The sequence below is a fragment of the Dermacentor albipictus genome, chromosome 6 (genome assembly GCF_038994185.2).
Source record: "Dermacentor albipictus isolate Rhodes 1998 colony chromosome 6, USDA_Dalb.pri_finalv2, whole genome shotgun sequence".
NCBI classification, from domain to species: Eukaryota; Metazoa; Arthropoda; class Arachnida; order Ixodida; family Ixodidae; genus Dermacentor; species Dermacentor albipictus.
Genome location: NC_091826.1, coordinates 62,256,949 through 62,281,221, shown reverse-complemented (window position 1 = coordinate 62,281,221; position 24,273 = coordinate 62,256,949). Strand labels below are relative to the sequence as shown.

General features: G+C 43.4%; 1 protein-coding gene across 4 annotated transcripts in view; it reads right to left on the bottom strand.

Moving 5' to 3' along the window:
- LOC135896585 (phosphatidate cytidylyltransferase, mitochondrial) overlaps positions 1-19,407 on the bottom strand; it is a 29,284-nt gene extending 9,877 nt beyond the window's left edge. The window contains exons 1-8 of one of the 4 annotated variants that reach the window (XM_065425043.2): positions 19,243-19,407; positions 18,855-19,030; positions 18,071-18,253; positions 15,505-15,597; positions 9,722-9,869; positions 4,772-4,917; positions 3,613-3,778; positions 2,271-2,333 (exon numbers count right to left, since the gene is read on the bottom strand). In XM_065425043.2, coding sequence (XP_065281115.2) covers positions 2,271-2,333; positions 3,613-3,778; positions 4,772-4,917; positions 9,722-9,869; positions 15,505-15,597; positions 18,071-18,253; positions 18,855-19,030; positions 19,243-19,300 — 1,033 coding nt within the window. In that variant the 5' untranslated portion in view covers positions 19,301-19,407. Of the gene's footprint in view, positions 1-2,270; positions 2,334-3,612; positions 3,779-4,771; positions 4,918-9,721; positions 9,870-15,504; positions 15,598-18,070; positions 18,254-18,375; positions 18,660-18,854 lie in introns of those variants that run through there. The other 3 variants (XM_065425044.2, XM_065425042.2, XM_065425045.2) reach the window with 3 other exon arrangements.
- Between the last annotated feature and the right edge of the window lie 4,866 nt (positions 19,408-24,273).

Sequence of the window (24,273 nt, the reverse complement as noted above, 5' to 3'; positions counted from 1 at the left end):
GGGGCTATGGCGACCTTATCAGAACAGCCCAGCACACCATACTCGGACAAGAGGATATATGCTCTGCGCACACGCACCTGTCATCGCTACTTTTGTTGCTGCGCTCCGTGACATGACACTGACTGTGTTGCGTTGGTCGATCGTCCCATCGCATTATGAATCTTGTTAAATAATTAATGGTCTAAACATAAGTAATTACTGTTCTGATTAATTACTTCAAGGCGCAGACCTTTGCTTCATTTCTACAAATGCAGGACATGCAACATGCAGAAATAAACCTGCTCGGCACTCAAGGCGTGACCGCTCAACAGGAATGGTGTGACTAACACACGTTCCCAATATCCCTTACCAACATTTGTCGCAAAGCAAGCAGTTATTCTTACCAAACTTATTGAACATATACAGATGTCTGTTATGTAGACATCAGTATTATGCAGCTTCTACACACTGGGAATCAATGTTTTGCTAGGCATTTCGCAGTTAACTGTCTGCCTAGCATTGTTTGGGCTTCTGCAAAGGTGTTACCAGAGGGACCAGCATGTTTGCGTAAGGTGAGAAATTTTTCGTCACAACAACAATGAAAGGGGACGGCATGATGATGATGATGGTGGCAGCATGACAACTGCCTTATTGTAATGCAACGATGAAATGTTACAACCTGTCCCGTTACAACAAGAACCGGTCCCAAGGAACGTACAGTCGACTTCCGTTAATTTGACCTTGACAGGACCGACGAAACTGATCTAATTATCCTGCGGATCGAATTAAACAAGATGAAAAAAAAAAAGGCCAGAACACACCGCTGATTCATTTGCCAGTATTTGCACGTTTCTCAGATGCCCCCGAATAAAACTCACAATGGTTCCAGGCAGGTGGATGCTGACTAGTCAAGTTCAAGTTATCCAGTGAAGGCCAATTTTAGAATTGAAATAACTAAAATTTTGGCCTATATGCATGGTCACCAGCCAGGATCGAATATCCAAGATATGTAATTAACCGGAGTCGAATTAGTAGATGTATAGTGCCTAATGTAACACGACCTCTCAAGGCCCTAGCTGCCACAGAGGAGAATGGCACAGCTAGCTTGCCCTTGCACATAGTGGGGCAAATTGTCGTTATGCAATGTGATGCAAATGCCATACATGCATCTGTGGTCTAATGAGTACAGCATTGGGCTGTTGCACTGTGGAACCCGGTTCAAAGCCCACCATGGGACACATTGTAAGGATCCCCAAATGAAGTGAGACAAATTCCTACCTGTCGCCCAGTGCCTGCTAAGAGGCAAAGTGTGCGCATGAACTCTTTACATGCCAACCTTTCTTTCCCTCAGAAAACCACTAAAGTTTCTTTGTTTTTATGACTGATTCATTGTGAACAGCTTTCATTGTTGCAATATCACCAGTTTACTCATTATGTTCTGTTGTCTTCTACTGCCAATTACCTTTCTTTCATGTTTAGGTGAGGAACAGTCTATACGAAGCACAAGACTTGGAAGAGAAGTCAAGCACACTTTTGTTATCCTCCATGCGACATGTTATTGCTGACTCGGCATGCTAACGAAGTCACAAAGTGCTGGCAGCAAAGCATTTTTGCAGAGCTGCATCCGTTACAAGAGCGGTCACAGAAATTCTAAATCTGCCTCCCAGTCGTTAATACTGAGCTGAAACCACAAATGCCACTCGCTAGAGATTTCCAGGCCTAACTGATCACTTCAAGTGGAGATACATCCAAGAAGACCTCGATTACAGCTTTGAAAAGGCAGCTGTCGTTGACGCAGCCCCCTTGCACCGCATCGCCTATCCAGGGGAGCCAGACCTCCGCTTCGTTCTCACCAACTGTGCTCTAAAAGAATAGTTTTCTGGGAAGCTGGTGCCACTTAATGGTGCAGCATTCACACCTTTACACCCAACTTGTCTGTGGCACTCAGTAGACAAAAGGAAATGCCTGGAAGAGTGAGACTTGTCAGTGGCATAGTTTAATGAAAACACCTAAACGAGTGAAAGCCGTCCTCGGCACGGAAAGGTTTAAAAGAGGCACCGTTATCTGTACTGCAGGGTCTTCTAGAAAGCTGGCTCTACTTGCCTGAAGCAGGTGTTTTGTGAATGATGATGCACATAATCTAGCACTGAATGTTTCCACTTAGAATCAGACAAAAGAGGCACAGTGTTTCAAGCTGGTCGAGTCAATTTCTTGCACCACGTGAACTGATCGGTCAGCTGGCCAATTGGTTTGCTAGCAGCGCAATGAAAGGAGAATCGGCAGATGCTTACCAGCTGTGATAATGCCTTTTGCAGTTTGGCCCCAACTTGACCGCCACACTATGCTTGCCACGGCTGCCAGGGAAAAACAAGGAGAGATGCGATCACGTTTGCCTGCCATTTGTTGCACACACATTTCAGTATGTCACGTTTACCAGCAGTGCATATCTATTTGTTATGCAGTGAACAAGATGCAATATATTTAAGCCGTCCTTAGATGACACTCTTATTTTCCACACTGGTGTAGATTCTAAAGGACAGAGTTTGTACTATAGCAACAACCTTCTTATAACGAATCCACACATAGCAGTGATCTTGATACACTGAAGAGCAACTGCAGTCGCTACATCACCTACTATAGTCATGATAAACTGCAGGTATAGTGAACATACTGACATAGCGGATTCATAATTATTTAGTTTAGCGCAAAACAACAGACACAAGAAAGACGACAGAACAAGGCGCGCACAGGGCAGCACCTTGTCCTGTCATCTTTCTTGTGTCCATTGTTTTGCACTAAACAAAATAATTATGGATTCACACCAACTAGCCCACCAACGCATTATGCTGATATAGCGGAGTTTTTCCAGCCCAGACAACTTCACTATAATGAGGCAATATAATGTGGCGACCAGCAACGAAAGGTTGTTGCAATGAGTCATGACCACCCATTAACATTAGCCTCATCATTGGCATTAACCTGCCGGCATTCCTGCTTTAACACAAACCTGTTTTGAGCAGCCTTTGTTGCTTTGTTTCGTAAATGAATGGAGTTTATGTCATGCAAAAAAGTACAAAAATAATTTTAGAGCTTGTTTGCAGTGTAAGATTCAGCACTGATTTTGACTGGGAGAACACAGATGTCCATACAATGGCTGAATGGGATTATTGAGGGCTTTCACAGCATAGGGGTTATAGTCATCCCAATAGTACTAACACCTCAAGCTTCGTTAACAAACCTAAGCTGGGCATTCATACATAATACTCTAAGCGACATAGCAACAAAAGTCCTCAACTGCAATAAATTGCGTCACACAGCATCTATTATACCTGGGTGTTTGATGCAACTGAACCAAGCATTCAAAAAACAATGTTCGCATTACAGACAGATAAGGTCAACTGCACACCATTTCGAGTGCCTCAGGAAAAAAATGTAAAATGCAAATTGTAAATTGTCAAATGCATATTTAGCTAAATATAGTTAGGATCACTAGGCAAATCTTTGAATGCTCGCGTAGTTCTAGGAGCAGCATCGCCATTTAACAAGTTGTGGAATGTATTTGAAAACACACAGTGTGCTTGATGACTTAACTGAGCTTCACTTAACGTCATCCTGGTATGCCGCTACACATACCCTCCTCAATGAACACGCTGCAGTGCGGGTCATGTCCGATGGCCTGGAGAACGTCCTCCAGGTCACGGTGCCTGCCGTCCTTGTTCCAGACTTTGAGCAGGTGGGACTGCAGGGATTTGGGCAGCAGGTTCAGGTGGTGCAGCTTGGCATCTGGGCCTGGCTCTTGCTGCGAGATGAACAAGCGTAATGGCACACTATGGTCAACTCATATTATTTCAATAGGGTTGACACTGTTAAAACGCAGCAGACATCGATAAAACTAAGAGAGATGGACTTAGGAAATAAGAAAGAGTTGCCTGAATCTGGAGAAACTTATCAAAGGCTGCCCAGACTGTTCAACTTATCAGCAAATCCATTATTATTTATGTTACTTTCGGGGCCATATTGCACTAGAGAGGGGAGTAAGTTACAAGTGCATGAGCTAGACTAACAGAGTGAGATGTGTTGATAGCATTTGACTAAAGGATGTTAAATAACATTTCTCAAGAAAGCTTGTGATCAGTAATGTCCATGACAGCAGAAGAAATGCGGTTCCATTCTTGAAACATGGTGGGTTTAAACCACCGGTAGAAAGATTTTACTGCCACGGCAGTTAGAAGCTTGAAACTCAGATTGCTGCGTGTGTCCATCCATTTTCCGTTATGACCAACAGCTGTTAGAGCTGATATCATCAGGCCACTTCCTCGACCTTAGCTTTACCCTTTCCAGAAGGTGGGAAAAAAAGTGTTTAAATTTGCTGCCACCACAGGGATGAGAATTGATGACCCTATGGCAATTTGCAGTTGGGACATACCCATATGCAATAAAGTACTGCGCTATCACATAGCCGTAGAGCTGGGCAACTTTTGCAGGGGTGTGTACACACTACACACCCTTTGAGTGGCAGCATCTGTGCACATATTTCAAAGGCCACAACAGGCAACACTTTAGCAAATGGGGACAACCCTGTGTTCATTGAAAAGTTCTCGAGAAGATGGCAGTGTTTACAGTGACAGTCTGCTGCTGTTGTAGCAAAGGAGTTAAGAACTGGAGTAATTGCGAAAATCCGTTGATACTTTTTTTCGTCTGCTTGATGGTTCCGTTCCTTGTGTCAAAGGGGGTCAAAAGCACGAGTGGCAGTAGCAGGAAGAACAACAGCAGGAGAACCAGGGATGTCTACCTCGAACGTCTGTGTGGCTTCATTCCAGGAGACCATCTTGATGAGCTTCAAGTATGGGTTGTAGAGCTTGCGGAATTCGCTCAACTGAGCACCCACAATGTTGGCCACCTTGTTCTTGTCCTCGCCGACAATCATCCGGAAGTCACCTGCACCGGAGAAATCACTGTCAGGCATAGAGTTTCCTACTAAAATTACCAGAGGGGGGCGCTGCCATCATTCAGTTACCACGGAAACGATGGTTCACATATAGATTTGTTGTCTGAACTCCTATGCTGGTGGCTTCAGACGTTTTCTCGGCTTTACTTACTGCACTCTATCTGCATTTAAGAGCCTAAATGACAAAGGAATTCTATATTTCTAAATGTGGAAGGCAACAACACAGGGTACACATACAGAATTATTGTAACTGATGCGTTCGTAAAGAAATATCTTCTTGAAAATAATCAGTTTGCAAAGTCACCAGTCCTTTGAAGCCATAAGGTTGAAGTTTAGACAAATTTACATAATAACCATCACTTCCGTGTCGGCTGACCCACCATGCTTGCAGCTGCCATAGACACTAGCATCAGAATTCCTCCTAGTAACTTTTGTAGGAAGCTCTATGCTCTCAGGAACTCGTTCCTGCAGGTCCCATGCAAGGACTAACTCCAAATAACAACATAAACAGTGGATAGGCATTATCTGCACATATCATGCCCTTATTGTGTTAGAAACATCCCGCAAGAGAATGAAATCCAGGCCAATTTGACAACACTGTTCATATTGAAAGGTTAAGCCTATTGATTCAGTTGTGGGACTTGATACCATAACATAACATACTGTCTATGAGATGGGATGGTAATTCGTAAGGGCTGGTAACTGTCGAATTTTTCGTACAACCTTCAAGTAGGCCCTCAGATGACGCAAGCAGCTGGTGGTTAGCAGATATGATGTAGATCCCGAACAAACCACAGCCTCAGAAATTTTCAACATGCTCCGAGCACTGCCCAGTCTTGGAGGTAATGTCCAAGCGCCTGGACTGGACTGGTTCTCAGAATTCCAAGTTCTGGGTCCTTTCTGGTGAGTGATAAGGCCATTTCTATTATATTTTTTAGTTCAAGAAAATATTTTTGCGAGGTTATTGTGACACATCAAATTGTATCTCAACCATAGAAGTTTTGCGTGGAGGCTGCTCTTTATTTATATACTATGTGAAACTTTGCTTTTTCAGCGGATCCAAACCTTGTAGTTGGCCTTTCAGTACAGCACCATTTCTACGGCCTAGGATTTGATCCTGCAATCTCGCGCTGAGAAGCATGTTATCTATAGCTACTGAGTTTTAGTCATGCTGTCTCCCAGAACCATGTTCTTAGGTTTAGTGCATGTACCAGGGCTATTAACTTGCATGCCTGTTCCTCTAGCAATATCACTTCAATGGGTCAAATGTTGCCTGTTCCTCTAGCAATATCACTTCAATGGGTCAAATGTTTCAGGTTTGTTTCAGGCAAGTGTGGCATGAAAACTGTTTGTTCCATTTGCCAAAACATGCGGGACACCTTGGCTTGAGAGATACGTGTTATATTTCATGCTCATTTAATCTCTTCCGCTGATGGGTTAACATTCAGTAAACAAGGAGAATGCTTGAACACTTCCATGAAAGCTGAGAATTCTCACAATGCACACTTAAATGTGACATTACTAGCAGATTACTTGTTCTGTTCTCAAACTCTACCTTGGAGTTTTGTGGAAACATGACCAATTCTTGTTGCCTGCAATGCCCACTGGTCAAACTCCATCACAAGCCTTCACACCACAGACAATAAAATGTGGGTGTGCGTACCTCAATCTCCAAGACTTTAATTAAAAGCCCATGTGTGAGTTTAGACGTCATGTCGTGCATGACTCTCGTCTGCCATGTGACTGTGCGCACTACAGACTTTTCCCTCACCGGCGTAAAAAGGCCGCGAAAAGGGGGCCCCACATGGTGTGACAGCAACTGGCAAAGAATCAAAAGAACTGAAAAGGCTCGTTTTTGCTGCTGCTGCCGCTATTGTTGTTGTTGTTAATCAGAAAATAAAATTCTGGGGCTTAAAGCCTAAAACTGCCCAGTGGTTTAATGAAGGCAGTCAATAGTCTTACGAAAAATCACCTAGCGAGGGGAGGTCATAGTAGAAGAAAGCTTACACTTGCCAGAGCAAAATAAAACGCATATTTTACGTTTCGAGGCCCGTACGGGTGCCTTCATACCACAAAACGAAATGCACAGCAACAGCCATTCAAGGTGTCACTGAAAATGTTTTAGTTTGAACTGGCAAATGTACGCTTTCTTCTACTGTGGGTTATAAGGGACGCCATATAGCGGGGGGGGGGGGGGGGGGGGCTGTATTAATTTCAATCACCCGTGTTTCTCACACGAAGCCAACAGACAATGAAACTAAGCAAAGCACAGGGAAAATTAAGCGTATTTTTGATCAAGAAGTAGAAATATTAGCAAAAAGGGAAGTGAAATTGGAAGAAAAGACAACTTGCCAATGGCAGGAGCTGAACCCACAACCTCCACAGGACGTGTGATGCTCTACCAAGTGAGCTGCTGTGAAGCTGTCCCCTCCCACGTCTGTCTACTTTCTTGGGTATTTCTGTATGTGCGCTAAACCTAGCCCTGAGAGCGTTAGCCAGCACCACTTACGACTGAGGCAGCAGGTGTGGAACATCCTTTCAACTGCAGGATATAACGTAGTAGCTGAACCTTTCACTTTCATTTCCATTTGCCTTGATTCGACATTTCAATCAAAACATTTCATTTCCCCTTTGCTTTCCCTGTCTTCAATGTTGTTGGCTTCATACGGTAGTAATTGACAAAGTAATCTAGAAGTGCGAGTTTGGTGGCTCAGAAAACATTGCCTGGCTTTCTCTCTGGCAGTAAGAACACATCCCAAAAGAATTGAAAAAACGGGAGAGCACTCAAGGGAAGTGTCAGTTTCAAAAGCAGCTGTAAGCTTTGATGGCACTGCCTACAGTTTAACGCTTACGCTTCCACACCCGAGATAACTCGAAGACCCACCCCTACACACTCCCTGCTACTCCAGAGTAAAGGTACTAATTTCTTTTTATTTTAAAAGCACTGCCTACCCATTCTGAAAAAACTTGCGCAAAGGAGAATATTGTGGACCCATTGTGCCACCTGTAGAAAGGTCAGCTAATATATAGAACTTGTAGATTAAGTTTTGGACATTAGGTAGGGTCTGGTGCTGTTTCTTTGTCTCAAGAGGGCAGCCACGGCAAGCCAAGGTGGCAGGTAGTACATCCAGAATTTGACGTATGAAGAAATTTATAAACTGTTCATAGTTACTGAGGCAACAGCATCTATGAAGCATGAAATGCATGCTGAATCAACGCACTAAAAGAGAACTGGCAGGGGGTGAGAAGCAGCCGAGGAAAAAAACAAGAGATCATGAAGGCCCTACTCACTGTGCAATCTAAGTTCAAGTCTAAGCAAAGCTGTTGTAAGCCGGTAAGACAAAACGGCACATCTTGGCAACAGACATGCTTCAAACTTCAGCAACAAACTCGCCTCACAAACCGTCAGCTAAGCAGTGGAGAAATATCCCGCTGTGCCAACGCCAACCACAGCGTCTAAACGTTCACGGAGGTCACAAAGCTCTCATATGACTGCACACCCACCTCAAAGAGCTAGCTGACAAATGTATAAATGTGATTGAGGCCACATAACCCTCTGACCCCTAAAATAAGAGAGGCTTCCAAAGAAAGCTATCCGCTTTAAGGGGGGAAGTGGGTTTCAGAAAAAAAAAATTATTTATTCTTCAAGATGTCGTGCTGAAAAGTTGGATATATATGTAATGATATGTGCCTGTTATTTTGAATATGCAGACCATTTTTGTTTGTTCTGGTTCTAACTTTATCCGAGCTTCCTTTAAATAATCTGCAACGATTTGCAAAATATTTCGAACGGACTTCTTCTTGGGCAAGTTCGTGCTTGGATTTCCTAGGTATATTTGATTGTGACCCAAAATACATTTTGTGAAATGGGGCAGAAGAAAGAAGACAGTGAAGTACTTCACTGGGACTTCACTGTTTTCTTTTTTCCGTCCCCTTTTCACAAAACGTATGTTGCACCACAATCACGTATACCTAGGAAATGCAAAATATTTGTTCCCTAGATTTCGCTAAACAGGGGATCAATAGCTTCTGTATGATTCAAGGAATGCTGTAAGATCAACCTTATTGCTCTGCCCTACCTAAAACACGAGCTGCAAGACTTCAAAGCACCTGAAAAACTGCTCCAAAACCTTGCAACTCATGTTCTAGGTAAGGCAGAGCAATAAGGTTGGTCTTGTGACATTCTTTGAATTGTACAGAAACCATTAATACCCTACTTAGTGAAATCTAAGCATCAGATATGTTGAAAATCTTTGGAGAAGATAATTAAAGGATATTTGCATAAAATTAGAACCAAAGTAGATAAACAAAAATGGACCTCATACTTGAAGTGCATAAAGATACATATATGTACAAGTTCGCAGCATCACATCTCGAAGAATAAAGATTTTAAAAATTTTCAGTCAAAGACCCACATCTACCCTTAATACAAGAATTATGCATTTGAAGGTATACTAAACACCTTATCTGTTGCAGTGACAATATTTAGGTCGTGTTTGTTGTTTCACTGTGCAATTCCACAGAGAATAGAGCCAGTCACCAGCTCATCTGTGGGGTTAGCGCAGATGGCCATACGTATAAGGTGACTCATTAAAAATGCATTGTTCTGTTTTGAGCTATTCAAATAGTAAGAAAGCAGCAGCAGCTACCGTCACCAAACTTTGGGATGGTTTGCTGAGAAAGCTTCGCTTTAGGAAACTCAACAGTCAAACGGTTACCAAGCACTCGCACATGCTATAAAGTCTCATTTCTGAGGGTATACTTCCACACATATCTAGCAAAAGGCAAGCATACCTACGTAGGAGAGCCCCGCAATCTTGAGGTAGAGCTCTTCCTCGGTGAAGATGTCCGGCAGCATGAGCAGCGCTGTGTGTATGGCCGTCATGTAGTTGAGGCTCATGGCGCGCTTAATCTCGGCTGTTGGCTCTTGCAGGATTCGAACCTGCGAAGCGACCCGTTCTGAGACGATAGTCAGATTGGTTCACGAGGTAAGATATTTAAGGTGTTAAAAGGACCGTACTGGATAAGCACACAGACACCAAAGCAAGCACTCCATTTTCAAAACTACAAGTGCTACATGGCTGTTGTGCAAGGATTCGCTTGCAGTGTGATATAATTCCCGACTTTTGAGAGTAGTACTACCTTCCCAAGAGACAGGCCCGTCATGTATCAGTTTGTAGGAAGACTGCAAACAGATGATTGTGGCACTCGAATTTACCTCGTCGTCACGAGCGCACCTGGAAGATTCAATGATGCATGTATAAAAGCAGCAAGATGCACGTGGCCGTCATTCAATTCAATGACTGCTCCTGGCACTTGTTGCTATTGCCATCGCTGAGTCGTATCTTAGTTTTTAGAGCACATGTTCACCCAAGAATCTGTTTACAGTTTACTCCATCTCTGCCTGCCTGCACACAGTCACAGCCACGTGACAATATGGTTGGTAGAATGTGTGGCCATGACCACGCAATTGACCACCTGTGTCAAATATTAGCAGCAGTTGGCAGATACAGAATACTAACAGTATATAACTGTATAAAGATTCCTAGTTCCTGCTCCTAGTTCGATCAAATAAACACCTTAACATTTGGTGGAGAGTGCTGTGCCTTCGAACCTCCCACCCTGGAACTTCGACCCTGTAACATGCCATCTACTATGCCTCAGGACGCCTCCCAGCAAACACGTACCCCTGCACCCATTGCGTGTCCTGGTGTACTTCGTCACAGCGACCCTGCCATCTTCACTGGCGCGGCCGACACCGATGTGGAAGACTGGCTCGCCACAGACGAGAGCGTCAGCACGCACAACAAGTGGGACGAACCAGCCAAACTGAACAATGTGCTGTTCTACCTCGCAGGTGTCGCCAGACTGTGGTATAACAACCACAAAGCAGACTTCCCGACCTGGTCTGCCCTCAAGACCGCCCTTGCCAATATATTTGGTCACCCCGCTGTTCGTAAGCTGCACACCGAGCAGCGTTTACGGGCGCACTCTCAGCAACCGGGTGAATCATTCACCAGTTACACTAAAGATATCCTGGACGTGTGCAAGAAAGCGAACTCGACTGCGGTGGAGTCTGATCGGATCAGTCACGTACTGAAAGGTATCGAAGATGACACCTTCAACATGTTGCTCACTAAGAATCTTCATACTGCGGCCGAAATCATTGCGGCCGATAAAGAGCCGTTGCTCTTTATCGCGTGACGTTGACCAGTCGGTGAGTGGGGGAATGGTCAAGAGGATGACCCACTAGAAAGTGCTGGAGAGGACAACCCACTATATCCTTCTATTCCTTCTCTACAATATATATATATATATATATATATATATATATATATATATATATATATATATATATATATATATATATATATATATATATATACATATATATATATATATATACACACACACACACACATATATTACCTTTAATGATAGCAAAGTGTAAGGCAATCCCACCAAGAAAGATTACACCACCAAGAGACCCCAGTCTCTTGGTGCACCTGAAGAAACTTTGCGGGAACAAAGTTTCTTCAGGTGCAACTGTTACTAATACGCTTCGCCTTTCCGGTGAAACTGCAGCCTTTTTTTTTACTCCGAAGCTGTTAGCTGCTCATTCGTCGGCATTTTTCGTGTCCGTGTTAAAAAATGTGAGGTGATGCCAGAGGTTGTGCAATACTGGGCCTACCCGCGGCAGAGGCGAGGCAGGCTTCAAGCACTCGGAAAAGCAGAGCGAAATGTGCATATAGCCTTTCTAATAACATATACAACAGGCAGAACAGCATTCGTTTCAATAAGGAACAAACCCAAAACAAACATCCAAACCACATAATTGATGATAAAGTTCTCCTGATAACAACGAAGCATGTAGTGCTCCCTGCATACGTTTTCCAGTAAAGATTGCTGTTGCGGAAGCACCCGTGACAACGGCAGCTGGTAATGTGGGGGTGTCGTCACTGGCCTTTTGTATATAGAAGAACCAGCCAAGCAACTGATTTCTCTAACAGGGATAGGCGGGCTAGTTGGTGGTCGATATTGGAATGCATTATGTAACCGTGCAAACGACAATGGATGAAGAAGGAAACACGAAGAAGGATCCGCGCTTGTCCTGTGTGTTTCCTTCTTCATCCGTTGTCATTTGCGCGGTTACATAATGCATTCCAACTGATCTAATTGTTTTTGCAGCACCACTATGGGTAGGCAATGCATAGTTGAGATTCCTGAGGAGCAGCGGCAATACGAGGAGTGGCAAAGCAAAAACGAAACGGCAATTCAACCAGCAACGGCGTGCTGTCAAAATGACCATTTCTCCCATTACTCTAAATTACCCCTTACTACCATTACTCTAATGCAATAAAGCATTGTATAGACCCCTCAGCAGTTGTAGTGGTGGTTTTCAACAGCGTCGCTGGACATCCACTTTCGCAGGCCCAAACCGAGATGACGAGTCTCTTTTGTTGTGAGTCCGAGTATAAGCACTGCTGAGCATGACTGCTATTGATTCTGATTTCGAGTGAATTCGGCTTATTTTCATTTCGATTACTGCATGAATTATACATATGTATGACTTCTACATGCAAGTAGTGATGTTTCCATCCCTAATAGATGTTGTAAATTATTAGAACAGCTTCTTTTTATGAGTTGCTAGTATGGCCTACTGGAAAGAGAAGCAATACTGAGACACATATCATTCACATGCATTTCACACGCCGTTGATGAAAGACTCTGCCAGAGGGGTCACGGAAGTCTGCAGGTTTTTTTCGGGGTCAAGAAGTACGCAAAGCAGTTTGAAGCGAGGTGAACATACAGCAACATAGTCATTCTCTAGTCATAGGCTATCCATCCTATTAGAAATAATTCTTAGTTTGCAAGCCCCTTCTCTTTAAAGAATATAATAAAATTTGTGCTGTGTACACAGTGTCCCAACTGTCACGCACCAAGATTTGAAAATATGCAAATGCCACGCAGCTGGACAGAACCAAGGCAATGTTGTTTGCCGTCACTTGGAGATGCTCAGATTATTTATTGCATTCTGCCTAATTACATAATTAGTCTTAACTGACTAATCCTGGATTGGTTGGCTTGCAACCACTCTCAGATTGCTGATGCATGCAATCACTCAAGTTTCTGCATTGCATTATTAGTTCTTCTTGCTGGATTTCTTCAAATAATCATCTAACTCCTACTAAACCATCTGATACAAGAAGTCACACCATCACCTAAACACCGCACCTTATTTTGCCAGTATGGACAATATGTCTTCAGCATGCCCTAAAGCATGCTGAAGACATGCCTTGAAAGCATGGTTACCCTAGCATACAGTTGAAAGCGAGTGACTTTCTTCGCGGCTTATGAAATGCACGCACGGTGCTCACTCATCTCGGCAACCGTGTCTACGTCGCTGTTGGACTCGTCACAATTCCATGCTTCAGAACTTCGAATGGTTTTGAATTGTTTGTTGTAACAGTATGGCGCTGTTGAAAACATTCGTTATATCTGGGCACAGTTTCATTAGGCAGTGTCGGAAAATTGTGAATGCAGTGAAATGTGGTCGTTATAACTGATAGACCGTTATAAGTGGGTTCCACTGTATTTGCAAAAAAAAAAAAAGATATCTTGTGGTTTTTAGAAAATATTCGCTAGTCTCAGTCGTGTGATGTGGTCAGGGAACCGCAGCTCTTTGGATCTTTGCAAACAGGAGGCAGCACACATAGGATGACAAGAAATGTTTACATGCAAAACAATTACTGCAACAAATGCACATTAATAAAGAATGTTTGCATACACATTGCCCATTATTCAACACAGCTATGGAAAGGAAAAGATGAACAGTTATAACGCCATGTTGTTTATATTCACATTATGCTTGTTTTTCTTGTTGCTGCTTGTTTTCCTTGTTTCTTGTTACTCAGCAAGTGTAATAGCATGTTGTTGTAAAGGCAGTACACTTGTAGTCTTGTGCACAGACACACCAAAAAAGGAAGGCAAACACAACCACATACTGTCTTGTTCTTTTTGTATCTTTTATTGCATGGTTTGCCATAGGGAACACTATTATCAAATAAATGCTTGTAAATCTTTTTCATGGAGAAGCTGCATAAGTGAACTTATAGTTACAAATGTCTACAAGTTCACTGTTCTTACAACAATGGTCCCACCCTGCCCCCCAACCAAATATCCCACCAATAAATCTCTTCAGGAAGTAATGGGAGTAAAAGGGTTAATTACTTAACCACCTTTCTTGATGAAAGCTGTGGTTTACTATGCTTCACGACCTCTATACTTATCATAATACCCACAGCACCATTGTCTGGCATCGCAGTGAGTGTGGGCGGGGGTTCGGAGGTGAAAATTAAAAGGTATGCAAAATACCACCACGCGCTGGTGGCAGGAAAACGAAATAACATTGTGACAGAAATAAAACAAAATCGTCACACATAAAGACATCACAGTAAGCCAAAAAAAAAAGAATCATATGATGTTATGGACACTAGCTCCTCAGGCAATTTGTTCCAGTCTGAAATTATTTTGGAGGAAAGAAAAGGCATTTTAAAGAGGTCAGTCCGGCATCTGTATTCTTTAACTTTGAGCTAATCGTCACTTTGTACCAACACATAATCCAGCTTGAAGCCTGGTACAGTAGAAACTGTAATTCGCAATACAGTCATCTCAATTAGACAGCCACAAGAGCTAGTACTGCTAAGGTTAGTAGAAGGAAATGCCACATTGCAATCCCCCAACTATTTTGGGAATCATTCATCGCCCATTGATATTTCTACAATGGCTTTCTGTGATATGGGATGGACTTTTTGGGGAAGCACAGTCTGGCCGTCTTTATATATTTCTTCAGGTTCAAGTCTGTTATATGCCTGTATCACAATGATTCTTCATTGCAGCTGGGTGCATTGCATACATGACTATTAATCCATTTTACCGCATCAATTTTAGTGAGTAAGCAAACAATGACACTTTAGGTAATGTGCATAATTAAATCATGATGTTCACTTGGCGGTGCCACTGTATGAAATGCTTTTCCATTGGAATGTTTGAAAAAGTTCAACATTGTAGCAGTCGTAGACCAAGAGAAACAAATATGATTAACTTGCAGTGACAAATTAGGTTTGCAAATGTTAATAATTTGAGAAGCCAGAAGGGCATATGTGATCACAACAATAAAAGGTAGGCAAATTTATGCACTGCCCATAATTATTCATGCTGACTGATACACTGATGTTGCAAGCAAATTCTAGCACACTTTCTTGCATAGCTTATGTAAAGAACTATCCAAGAACACAGCCATGTTTGTTACGTATGTAGCTGGCAGTATGAACTCACACAAAAGCTCAAGCATAAACCTATGACAACTGTTCCAAGACAGGTTCCAAGAGATGCGGATATAGGTGACCATTGGCAACTAAAACAGTATAAAGAGAGTATGAACAGCTAGCCATGGCAATGACTTCGCAAACAAGTGTCTGTGAGGCTATATTGTCCTTGACACCTAAGCCAGGAATGAAGACCTCACCTTCACAGAAGCCCCACCATAGCACCTTGCTTAAAACGACAGCACTCACCGGTTTATGTAACCGTCCACTTAAGTAGAGTGTCTCCCAGTCCAGGAGATCCGTGATAAGACGGTCTGTGCTGATAACTCCGTACTTCATCAACTGCAATTAAGCAACAATCGGCATACACTTTATCAGCGTAGGCCTCAATATGAACCAAGCAACTCATGTCCAATGTGAACAACATTGATGTAGAATGTCACAACTGCACATAACACAACCTAGTGAGAAGTGCTATCCTCAAAGTATTTGCTGCTTTCTAAAATTATAGGACATGTATAGCAGGGGAACACATGATATACCATTCACAATCTTCGAAAATACGACACCTACCTGCCTTCCCTCTTTGTTTCTCTCTTAAAGATACAAGAATGGAGATGAGCGTGAAGCATACAACAAAACATTGGTTGACTTCAGGCTAGTACCTACGATATCAATTTTCCAGGTAACAGCCTGTTAAACTGGCTTCAGTCAGAGCAGGAAAGATACCTATTAGCATTGTTTCCAGCTAAATGTCGATGTTGAAACAGTACATGTAGTGACCAGAACTAACGTACAAGTGGCTTTTCCTTTAAAGTAAACCTGCCACACCTTTCTTACAAACTGAAAAATATGCCTGGTATTAAAGGGGGGGTCTCCTTTTGATATTTTCCAACAAAACCTTTTTGAGTGCTGAAGGTTTTAATTGAGGTAGTGGCAATGGAATTATGTTGTGCTGCCAATAACACGCAGTTTTTCGCTCCTTGTCGTACTACCTAGGGCACTGAAATCCGTGTGCTTGCCTGCACGAAACAATGCTCACTGTGCTCCACAGAATTAGTACCAGCTCAACCTCAAGATCAAGTGGTGCACTTCCAACCGTGGAGGCAACGTATCTGCACTATGGTACCATTATCTGCCACCAGATAGTGCGACTGGCCTTTTAGTGTCGAATCTTTCTGCTTTTGCCACAGGCACTGCTTAGCTTTAAAGAAACCTACCCAGTAGGTACCAGCTTACTTTTGCATTAAGTAGTTAGAGGGAAGTTCAGGCAATTTCTTGAGCAAAGATGGTATCTCCCAGATTCCTGCAGTGGAATAATATTTCGCACACATGTGGCTATGCAAGTTTGCTTGTCATATTCATAATTATTTTTGCAAGGCCCCGTTTAATGAACACAGATTTCAAATGTGGCAACAAGTGTTTGGCTATGCAACATCAGTGCAAAGGTCACTACGAATCATTACCGAATCAAAATAACCACGCTCACAGTGCTTTCAGCAACTTTTGACTTAGAGGGCTGTACACATTATTAAGGTCATCAATGGAGTGTGCCATCTCTTGTGCTACCCTTTATGACACTACATTAGAAAAACTAAAGGAGATGGGCAATGAATGTGTGACTCCGCCTCATTCGGACAACTACAACTGCATTTAGAGGAATGCAAGCAGTTTGGCTAGAGTGTTAAAGGTCACGTGAAATAAAATTTTGAAGTGCAAGAAAAGCACAGTTTCAGATAATATATATATATATATATATATATATATATATATATATATATATATATATATATATATATATATATATATATATATATATATATATATATATATATATATATATATAGCCGCCTCCAAGGAAAACTTAAATCTTAAATTAAAAATCTTAAAAGTGCATGCATCATGAAAAGCTTGCAGGAAAAGATATATCCGACACTAAAAAAAAAAAAAATGCTCTCATTAGCAGCCTCCGGAAATTATGTTGAATTTAGAAAGGGTTGAGAATCAGCGTGGCTCATCGGCACACACTATATATAGCCAGCATGACATCTGAGATTAGGCAGCGCCCGTGGCACACTGAACATCTTGGAAGCAATGTGCGTCATGTCTGCTGACCACAGGTGCATGTGCTGCCCACTAAGGTGTTATTTAAAGGCTGTTAATAAGAAAATTTGACAACTGCCAGCCCTACAAGCTTGCCACGATTGCTTTAACAGGTTAAAGCCGAGAAGGATCACCGACTGCGGCATTGCACGGCGGGAATAGTATATAGCGTTCTCTAACACAGCCACAACATTTCACAAAAGAGAGTTGGCAATCACAGTATCAACACACCATAAAGCAGATTGTGTCGAGGCAGGTTGCATCAACACAATTCCAAGCACGCACTGTCAAATATGTGTTGTCAAATACGCAGAGCGCCGTAAAACTCATTCACAAAGCTGAAAGAGAACCTTCAGGTTTAGTTTCGTTTATTTCCTGTTCTAACTCTATAATCATCAGCAGCGCAGGTAAGAGTGTTTTTACTTCACGTGCATACAAGGTTTGAAGTTGCGACTATCTGAGGTGCACTTGAAAGCAGTGTTACTGTAAACATGCCCGTTTGACGAAGCTCTCCTTCCACAGACTGAAAGTACAACAATTGAGAGAGGTAGCCGCATGCAGGGGGACGGTCACCCGCATGCAGGGGGACGGTCACACAGCGAATTTATGCATTCATCAGCTACGCTCGTTGTGGACATATTTGCTAAAACAATGTTGGCAATATGCGATGAGAGTACAGCTCGTGCTTCGGGCAAGAGCCGCCATGACTTACCCCATCATCGTACGGCACGAACGTGTTGTAGTAAACATAGGCGCCGAAGTCCATCTGCACTTTGTTCACGAGGTACGGCCCGCCGTACCTCAGGAAGGAGTAGTGCTTCCAATTCTGCTTCAAGTTTTCCCTGTGCCACGACAGGGGGTCGTCCACGGCGAAGATTACGTCCAGCATGTTGCTCTGCGAGGTCCAGAGGCGTCACACCATATGTTGTAGGCTTTCTGAATATCGCAACCGTACTCGAGTCGCTATTAGAGGGTTCCGCGTCGAACGCGAGCGCATTTAAATAAATGACGACGCACGATAAAAGGTACGCTCAATGGAAAGGTCAGGACAGGCGTCGCGAAGGGTCATCAAAGTTCAACGAACGAAGCTGATCGCACAACTGGCTGTATCTAACTCTCTTTTTTTTTTTTTAATCTTGTTGCGCGAAGGAAATAACGGTGCCTAACCAAACAAATTTAACGGGAAAATGGACTTCAAGGTGAAATAACACCTCGAATCGAACTCATATGTGAGTGAAAGTCGTCTGCTAACCACACCCGTTATATTGAAAGAATCAGCAGCATGCTGGCAATCGTGCGCTTTAACGTTCGGTATTCACAGCTGTTTCCGGTTCCACACGGAAGCGTGACGCTACTATCTGCGATGAGGAAACAGCGCACTGTTACTTTTTAAAGACGGAAACAGTCGCGCTGTGCGACCAGCGAAGCTCGACGGCATGTGCGCAGTGCGCTGTTACAAAAACTTTTAAACGGATCAAAGTAAAAGGATAATTTACCTTCGTCTGCGTGACGCCCTTCTGGGGAAACGCGGCGGAGCCATAGCAAAAGGCAAACGAGAACTTTCCAGGAAATATACTTAGCATTCTTGACCATGACGCTGGGTCGACCACTCTCGCGGACGCCGCCATCTTGAGGCGCGGTCTGTCGCACCCTGGCGGCGGCTTTTCGTAGCCTGCGCAAGGTGAAACGAACTGCTTGGAAGAGGTTTCGATTGCTCTCACTCGTTTGGCGCCTCTTTTCCTCGCCATAAGTGCAGCTACACGGAAGGGAAAAGCGGACGCGGGCCTATCAAGAATCGCGGCAATATTCATTGGCTTCGAACGGGGATCAGGTGACCGTCCAATGCCAGAAGTACACGCTGCCGCATCGCATCGTGATGGTTACCGTGATTGACCGTAATGTCCGACGATGTACGGCAGAACACTGACGCTCGTTGACACATATCCGCGCGACTGAACGCTTATCGGTGCGCGACGCTACGCGCGGCGTGGCGCTATGTCCTATGTCTGACTGATAAGTGACAGTTCCTGGATCAAATGCGTGCGATCTCGCCGTAAGGGGCCATTCGTCTCGAGCCGGCGCGCGAGATCGTGCCTGCTGGGTAACCAAGCCCGTACCCTAGGTTATAAACAAAATAAAAATAAACGTTAAATGGGTGTTAGGTTGTCAGCTAGAGTGAGGTTGTGGCTATATTTGTGCGTCCAGAGATAGCAGAGATGGTAATTTAGTCGGTCATTTCTGCACGCCAGAGCTTACAACGAAAAAAACGCGTCACTTATTTTTCCATGCTGAACGTCTGGTACAGTTCGATTTTGACACGAAAGATTGATGTTGGGTAATGACTCAAGAAAAGACAAGGACGAAGCTTGGTGTGAAAATCCGTTTTCTTCTTCTTCTTTTTTTTTCCTTGTAGTTTGTAAAGACAGCTAGGATTATAAACCGGATCCCAGACTTTACTCCAATGTTCCTGGCGTAAACCTTAGCAGCACAACCTTGCACTAACTGCACCATATCCATGACGGCCGCGGTTGTAATTATGGGATTAGTTATCTTTGCGCTATCGTTGCTATTGCAGCGTCCGATCATAGTGATATACGTATATTACGAACCTTGCACTTACAGTGGCTCCACGTACGTGACTTCCATATTTTACGTTTAGTATGAGTTCTGGGGCGACTTGCTCGAACATTTAATAACGAAAATAATAACGAATTTAAGAGGAAGCTTTAGCTCGGGCCGAACTCCGACGCGGGCTATTCATATAGATGTAAAAACGCAAAAACGTTTTTCTGAGATAACCCCTGGACCGATTTTAATTAAATTTATTGCATTTGAGAGAGAAAGTTGAATTTTAGTGACTGCTGGAAGCGGAATTTTGATTTAGGGCTTGAATTTTGTTAAAAGGATTTTAAAAAATTCAGAAGTTTGAAAGAAATAGAAGCACGAAGTTTACAAACTAATAACTCTGCATCAAGAACAGATATCGCGGTTTTGAAAACGGCATCCAATAGATCATTCGAAGTGGATAAATTTGATACGTCATTTTACATCTTGCGTAAATTTGTTACGTTGTTTATGAGGGTTCTGCAAAAGTTGTAATTACATATTGATAAATTTTTGGAGATTCATGTGTAAGAAGTCAAATTTGTCCGCTTTATATGTGCTATCAGATACAATTCACAGAATTGCGATATCATTTTTTCTTGCTGAGTTACGGAGTTCTAAACTCGATAGTGTCGTTTCTTGAAAATTTTCGATTTTTGTCAACTTTAATAAAACATTGACAACGTAAATAAAAAACTTCGAAACAATAGTCACTAGCTTTTAAGTTTTTCTTTTTAAATGCAACAAACCCCGTCAAATTTGGTGCAGTGGTTGCCGAGAGAAATGAATTCTCCTTTTACGAGTATTTAGATTGGAGCAACCGAGCTGAAGCTGTGCGGACTAGGCGTTGTCTGTGGAACATTTAAGAACGCGTTCTTACATTCCGTGTTATTTGCAAGCCGCTCCTAGACACAAAGGCCTATTTTTGGACTAAATGGGGGGTTTGTCTATATAGCTTGACTACATAGTTTGACTTCCCTTTGCTTGTGTTTTCTCTCCTTCCGGTGATGGGCTTTATACACAGATATATATATATATATACGCAAATCTGGTCCGGCTGTCTTGGACTCCATTTTGTCACTTTCGCAATGACTTATCATCTCTCGATCATTGGATTGCCGTCAGCTAGTTTTATTCCACGAGGAATCCCGAGGCAGCTTGGCCCGTCCTCGAACTCCGCCGGTGTTCTGCTCATTGTTCTGCTCATTGACAAGGAAAATTAGAGAGCTTTAGATTAGAGCACACAAGCGGCTTGCGTCCCCTAATCTAAAGCTCTATTTTCTCCGCGAACCCTAGTGATCTAATTGTTCAGAGTATTGCTCATTTGTTTTAATAATGCATTTTTATCCTTTTTTAGGTATGTTTTGCTTATTGTCTAATCTTCTTGATTTAATTAATCCTGATAATGTTGCTAAGATGCGCGGTGAAGCCGCAGAAAAAGATATTAAAGAACATTATTTTTTATTTAGTATCCGTAATACATTTATGCAAGCTACCCGACTCTTGGCTCATCCCCCTAAGCGAGGTAGGTGTATACTGATATTACGTTTTCGACTTTTCATTTTTAGCGTTACAAACGAAGTTCCCGGTCCGCAAAATTCTAGAATAGCGGCACGCTTCAAGGTGCTCTAAATAATTTTGGGCACCCTGTAATGTAATGGCATCATTGGAATCAGACATATGCTGGCGGGGTGCCCCGCGACTCTCCCCAACCTCGTTGAAGAATGGACACAGTGGGAGAAAAGGATTCAAAGCCCATTGCTTGAGGACCAACTATAAGGGCAGTCCAGAGGGCCCGTGCTGTCGCTGAAAGGCTTGGCCTGACTGTGCCAACGTGGAAGCGGCCCGCCTTGACTTAAGAAGTCGAGCCTCCGGACCTCATTCCAATAAATGTTTTCACACACACACACCCTAAGGCCCCTTTCCCCTTATATCCGAGATAAGGCCAGGACCTCTATCATATATACTTATGCCCCGCCGTAATCCACAATTGCGCTGTCAATATAGCAAATGATTGTAATAACTTTTCAACGCCGAGCTTGCCAAAACTCTGCTGTGCCCGGCAGCCTTAAAATACTTTGACCCCGCTTGCACGGGGGAGTGCCCGCACTGTGGGGAAAAGTCCTCAGACATTTTCCACATGGTATGGGCATGTCAAAAAACCCCAAATCTAACCCCCCTACCCAACCCTTCCCGGGAGGACTGGGAGGCAGCCCTGCTCGGCTGCTCTGACCTGACGGCCCAACGGGCCTTGGTCGAGCGGGCCCGGGCGGCGGCCGACGCCAATGGGCTCCCGTATGGGGGAGCCCAGCTAGTGTTGATGCAAAACCTATCTAAATAAATGTTTTTCAGACAGAGCTTGTCAACATTACTATAATGTCCCATGAGATGGGCAATTTGCAGAAATACTATACCGCATTTTGTTTTCTTGTTTTATCTGGCCGTACAGAATTTTTTAAAAAGCGCATGCGACAGCACGATTGTAATCATCAAACTGGATTATACTGAGAGAGGCAAACGTTACTTGCAAGAGAAATAGAAATGCACAATTGACTAATTAACAGATCTTCGCGAATTAATTGCGTCATGAATCACTTAACGGCACATATTGCAATTTACGAATTGCAACCCGTGAGTTCGCAAGGCGTAAATCCACTTGGAACGAATTTTCAGAGTTCCACCGGTTTCACCAAGTTCAGTGGCACCAGGTTATAGGCGCCTAAAACAGTTTTTTTGTCGCCTAGACATCCGGTTTCTACTGAGTAGCAATTAAAACATAAAGATAATATTTGCAAATTATGCTCAAACCGAGGCACCAATGAAGTCTATGTTACGTCACAGATTTGTATTTGAGGACTTTTCTTTCTTTCTTTTTTTTTGGTAGCTGGACAAGCAGCTGGCGAAAGCCCTTTGGCCTAGTCGTGACGTCACGATACACCGACTCGCTCCGTTTCCGCGATTGCTGCAGCTGCCACGTGCATGCGACCCGCCGCGGTGGCTCTAGGTCGCAGGTTCGAGCCCCGGCTCAGCGGCAGCGCGTCGGTGGGTTGCAATACGAAAAGCTCGTACTGTGCGTCGGGCCCACGTTAAAGAACCCCCACATATTGCTGCATATTGGGTTCTCCCCAATACGCAGCGTGCATCAATATGAGATCGTGGTTTTCGCACGTAAAATCCACTAATTTCTCTCTCTCTCTCTCTTTGTCACAAGCGAAGGCAGTCAGAGGAAACAGAGCACACATGCTAGCCTTCTTCTACGGGCAACGTCATCATAGTTAGCCTTATTGCTACTACGCAACGCGTCATGACCAACGTTTTTAGATTGTCATGACCAAAGATTTATTTAAACCTCCTCTGCCACGACTATAGTGGCTTAGTCATGACGTTATACGATGATATCGATGACACCAGGCAGGTCATTTCCGGAAGAAGAGGAAACTTTATTATTAAATGGTCCGGCAGCTTTTGTTGTGGTGGCCTCAGGTGGCGGCTCGAAGTCCTTGGACTCGGGCGGCACCTTCGGATTGCCGTACGGCCCAGGGCTGGTCTGCCAGCTCTGAACTTTTGAGAGCCGCCTCCCAGCGGCGGTGGAGCTACATTTTTTTCACATTAAAGCATCTTGCGAAAGTATTTCCCCAGTCTTCGTATCTGCCGAGTTTCGCCCTTTCGCGTCCGAAAACCGTACGGCAGAGATCCTCCAACTTCTAAAATATGTCAGTTCAATTCGGCAGTAGTAGCTTGGCTGCATGGGGACGCAACTGTTTCACAGGTCAGTTCGCGAAAGTGGGCATTGACACAGCGATAACACCGAGTTTGCTGCAAACGTTGATAGGGAACTCTACGGTAGCTGCATGTGCGAGTGAATTGTGCGCTTGATCACGTACATTTCTTGCTGGAGGATACTTAGGTTTAGCGAAGAAATGGAGAGGTGACTACAGGGTTTAGAATATTTTTTTTTTAATTCGCTGTTTCAATTAAAGGGAATCTCTTGCACTCCAGTTACGTACGAATTGTTACTGTTTGTCATTCGCGCGAGATACTGCGGCACATAGAGATTTTTTTTTTTTCGGCCAATTGAGCGAAGGTTCAGGTATGAATGAAGAGAAGCCTTAACTTGGTTGAAGCTACGCTTTATTCACCTCGCTTCATTCACTTTTTCAGACAATACATTGTATTGCCTACAAGTCAAGACCCAAGGAGAAGGTAGTCTACCGACTGGGTCTTGGTCTCTCCTAGTGAATCAGCAACAGTGACTATCAAGGTGCTCAAAAATAACCACAATTCCGTATACATATCGGTCATATGTATACC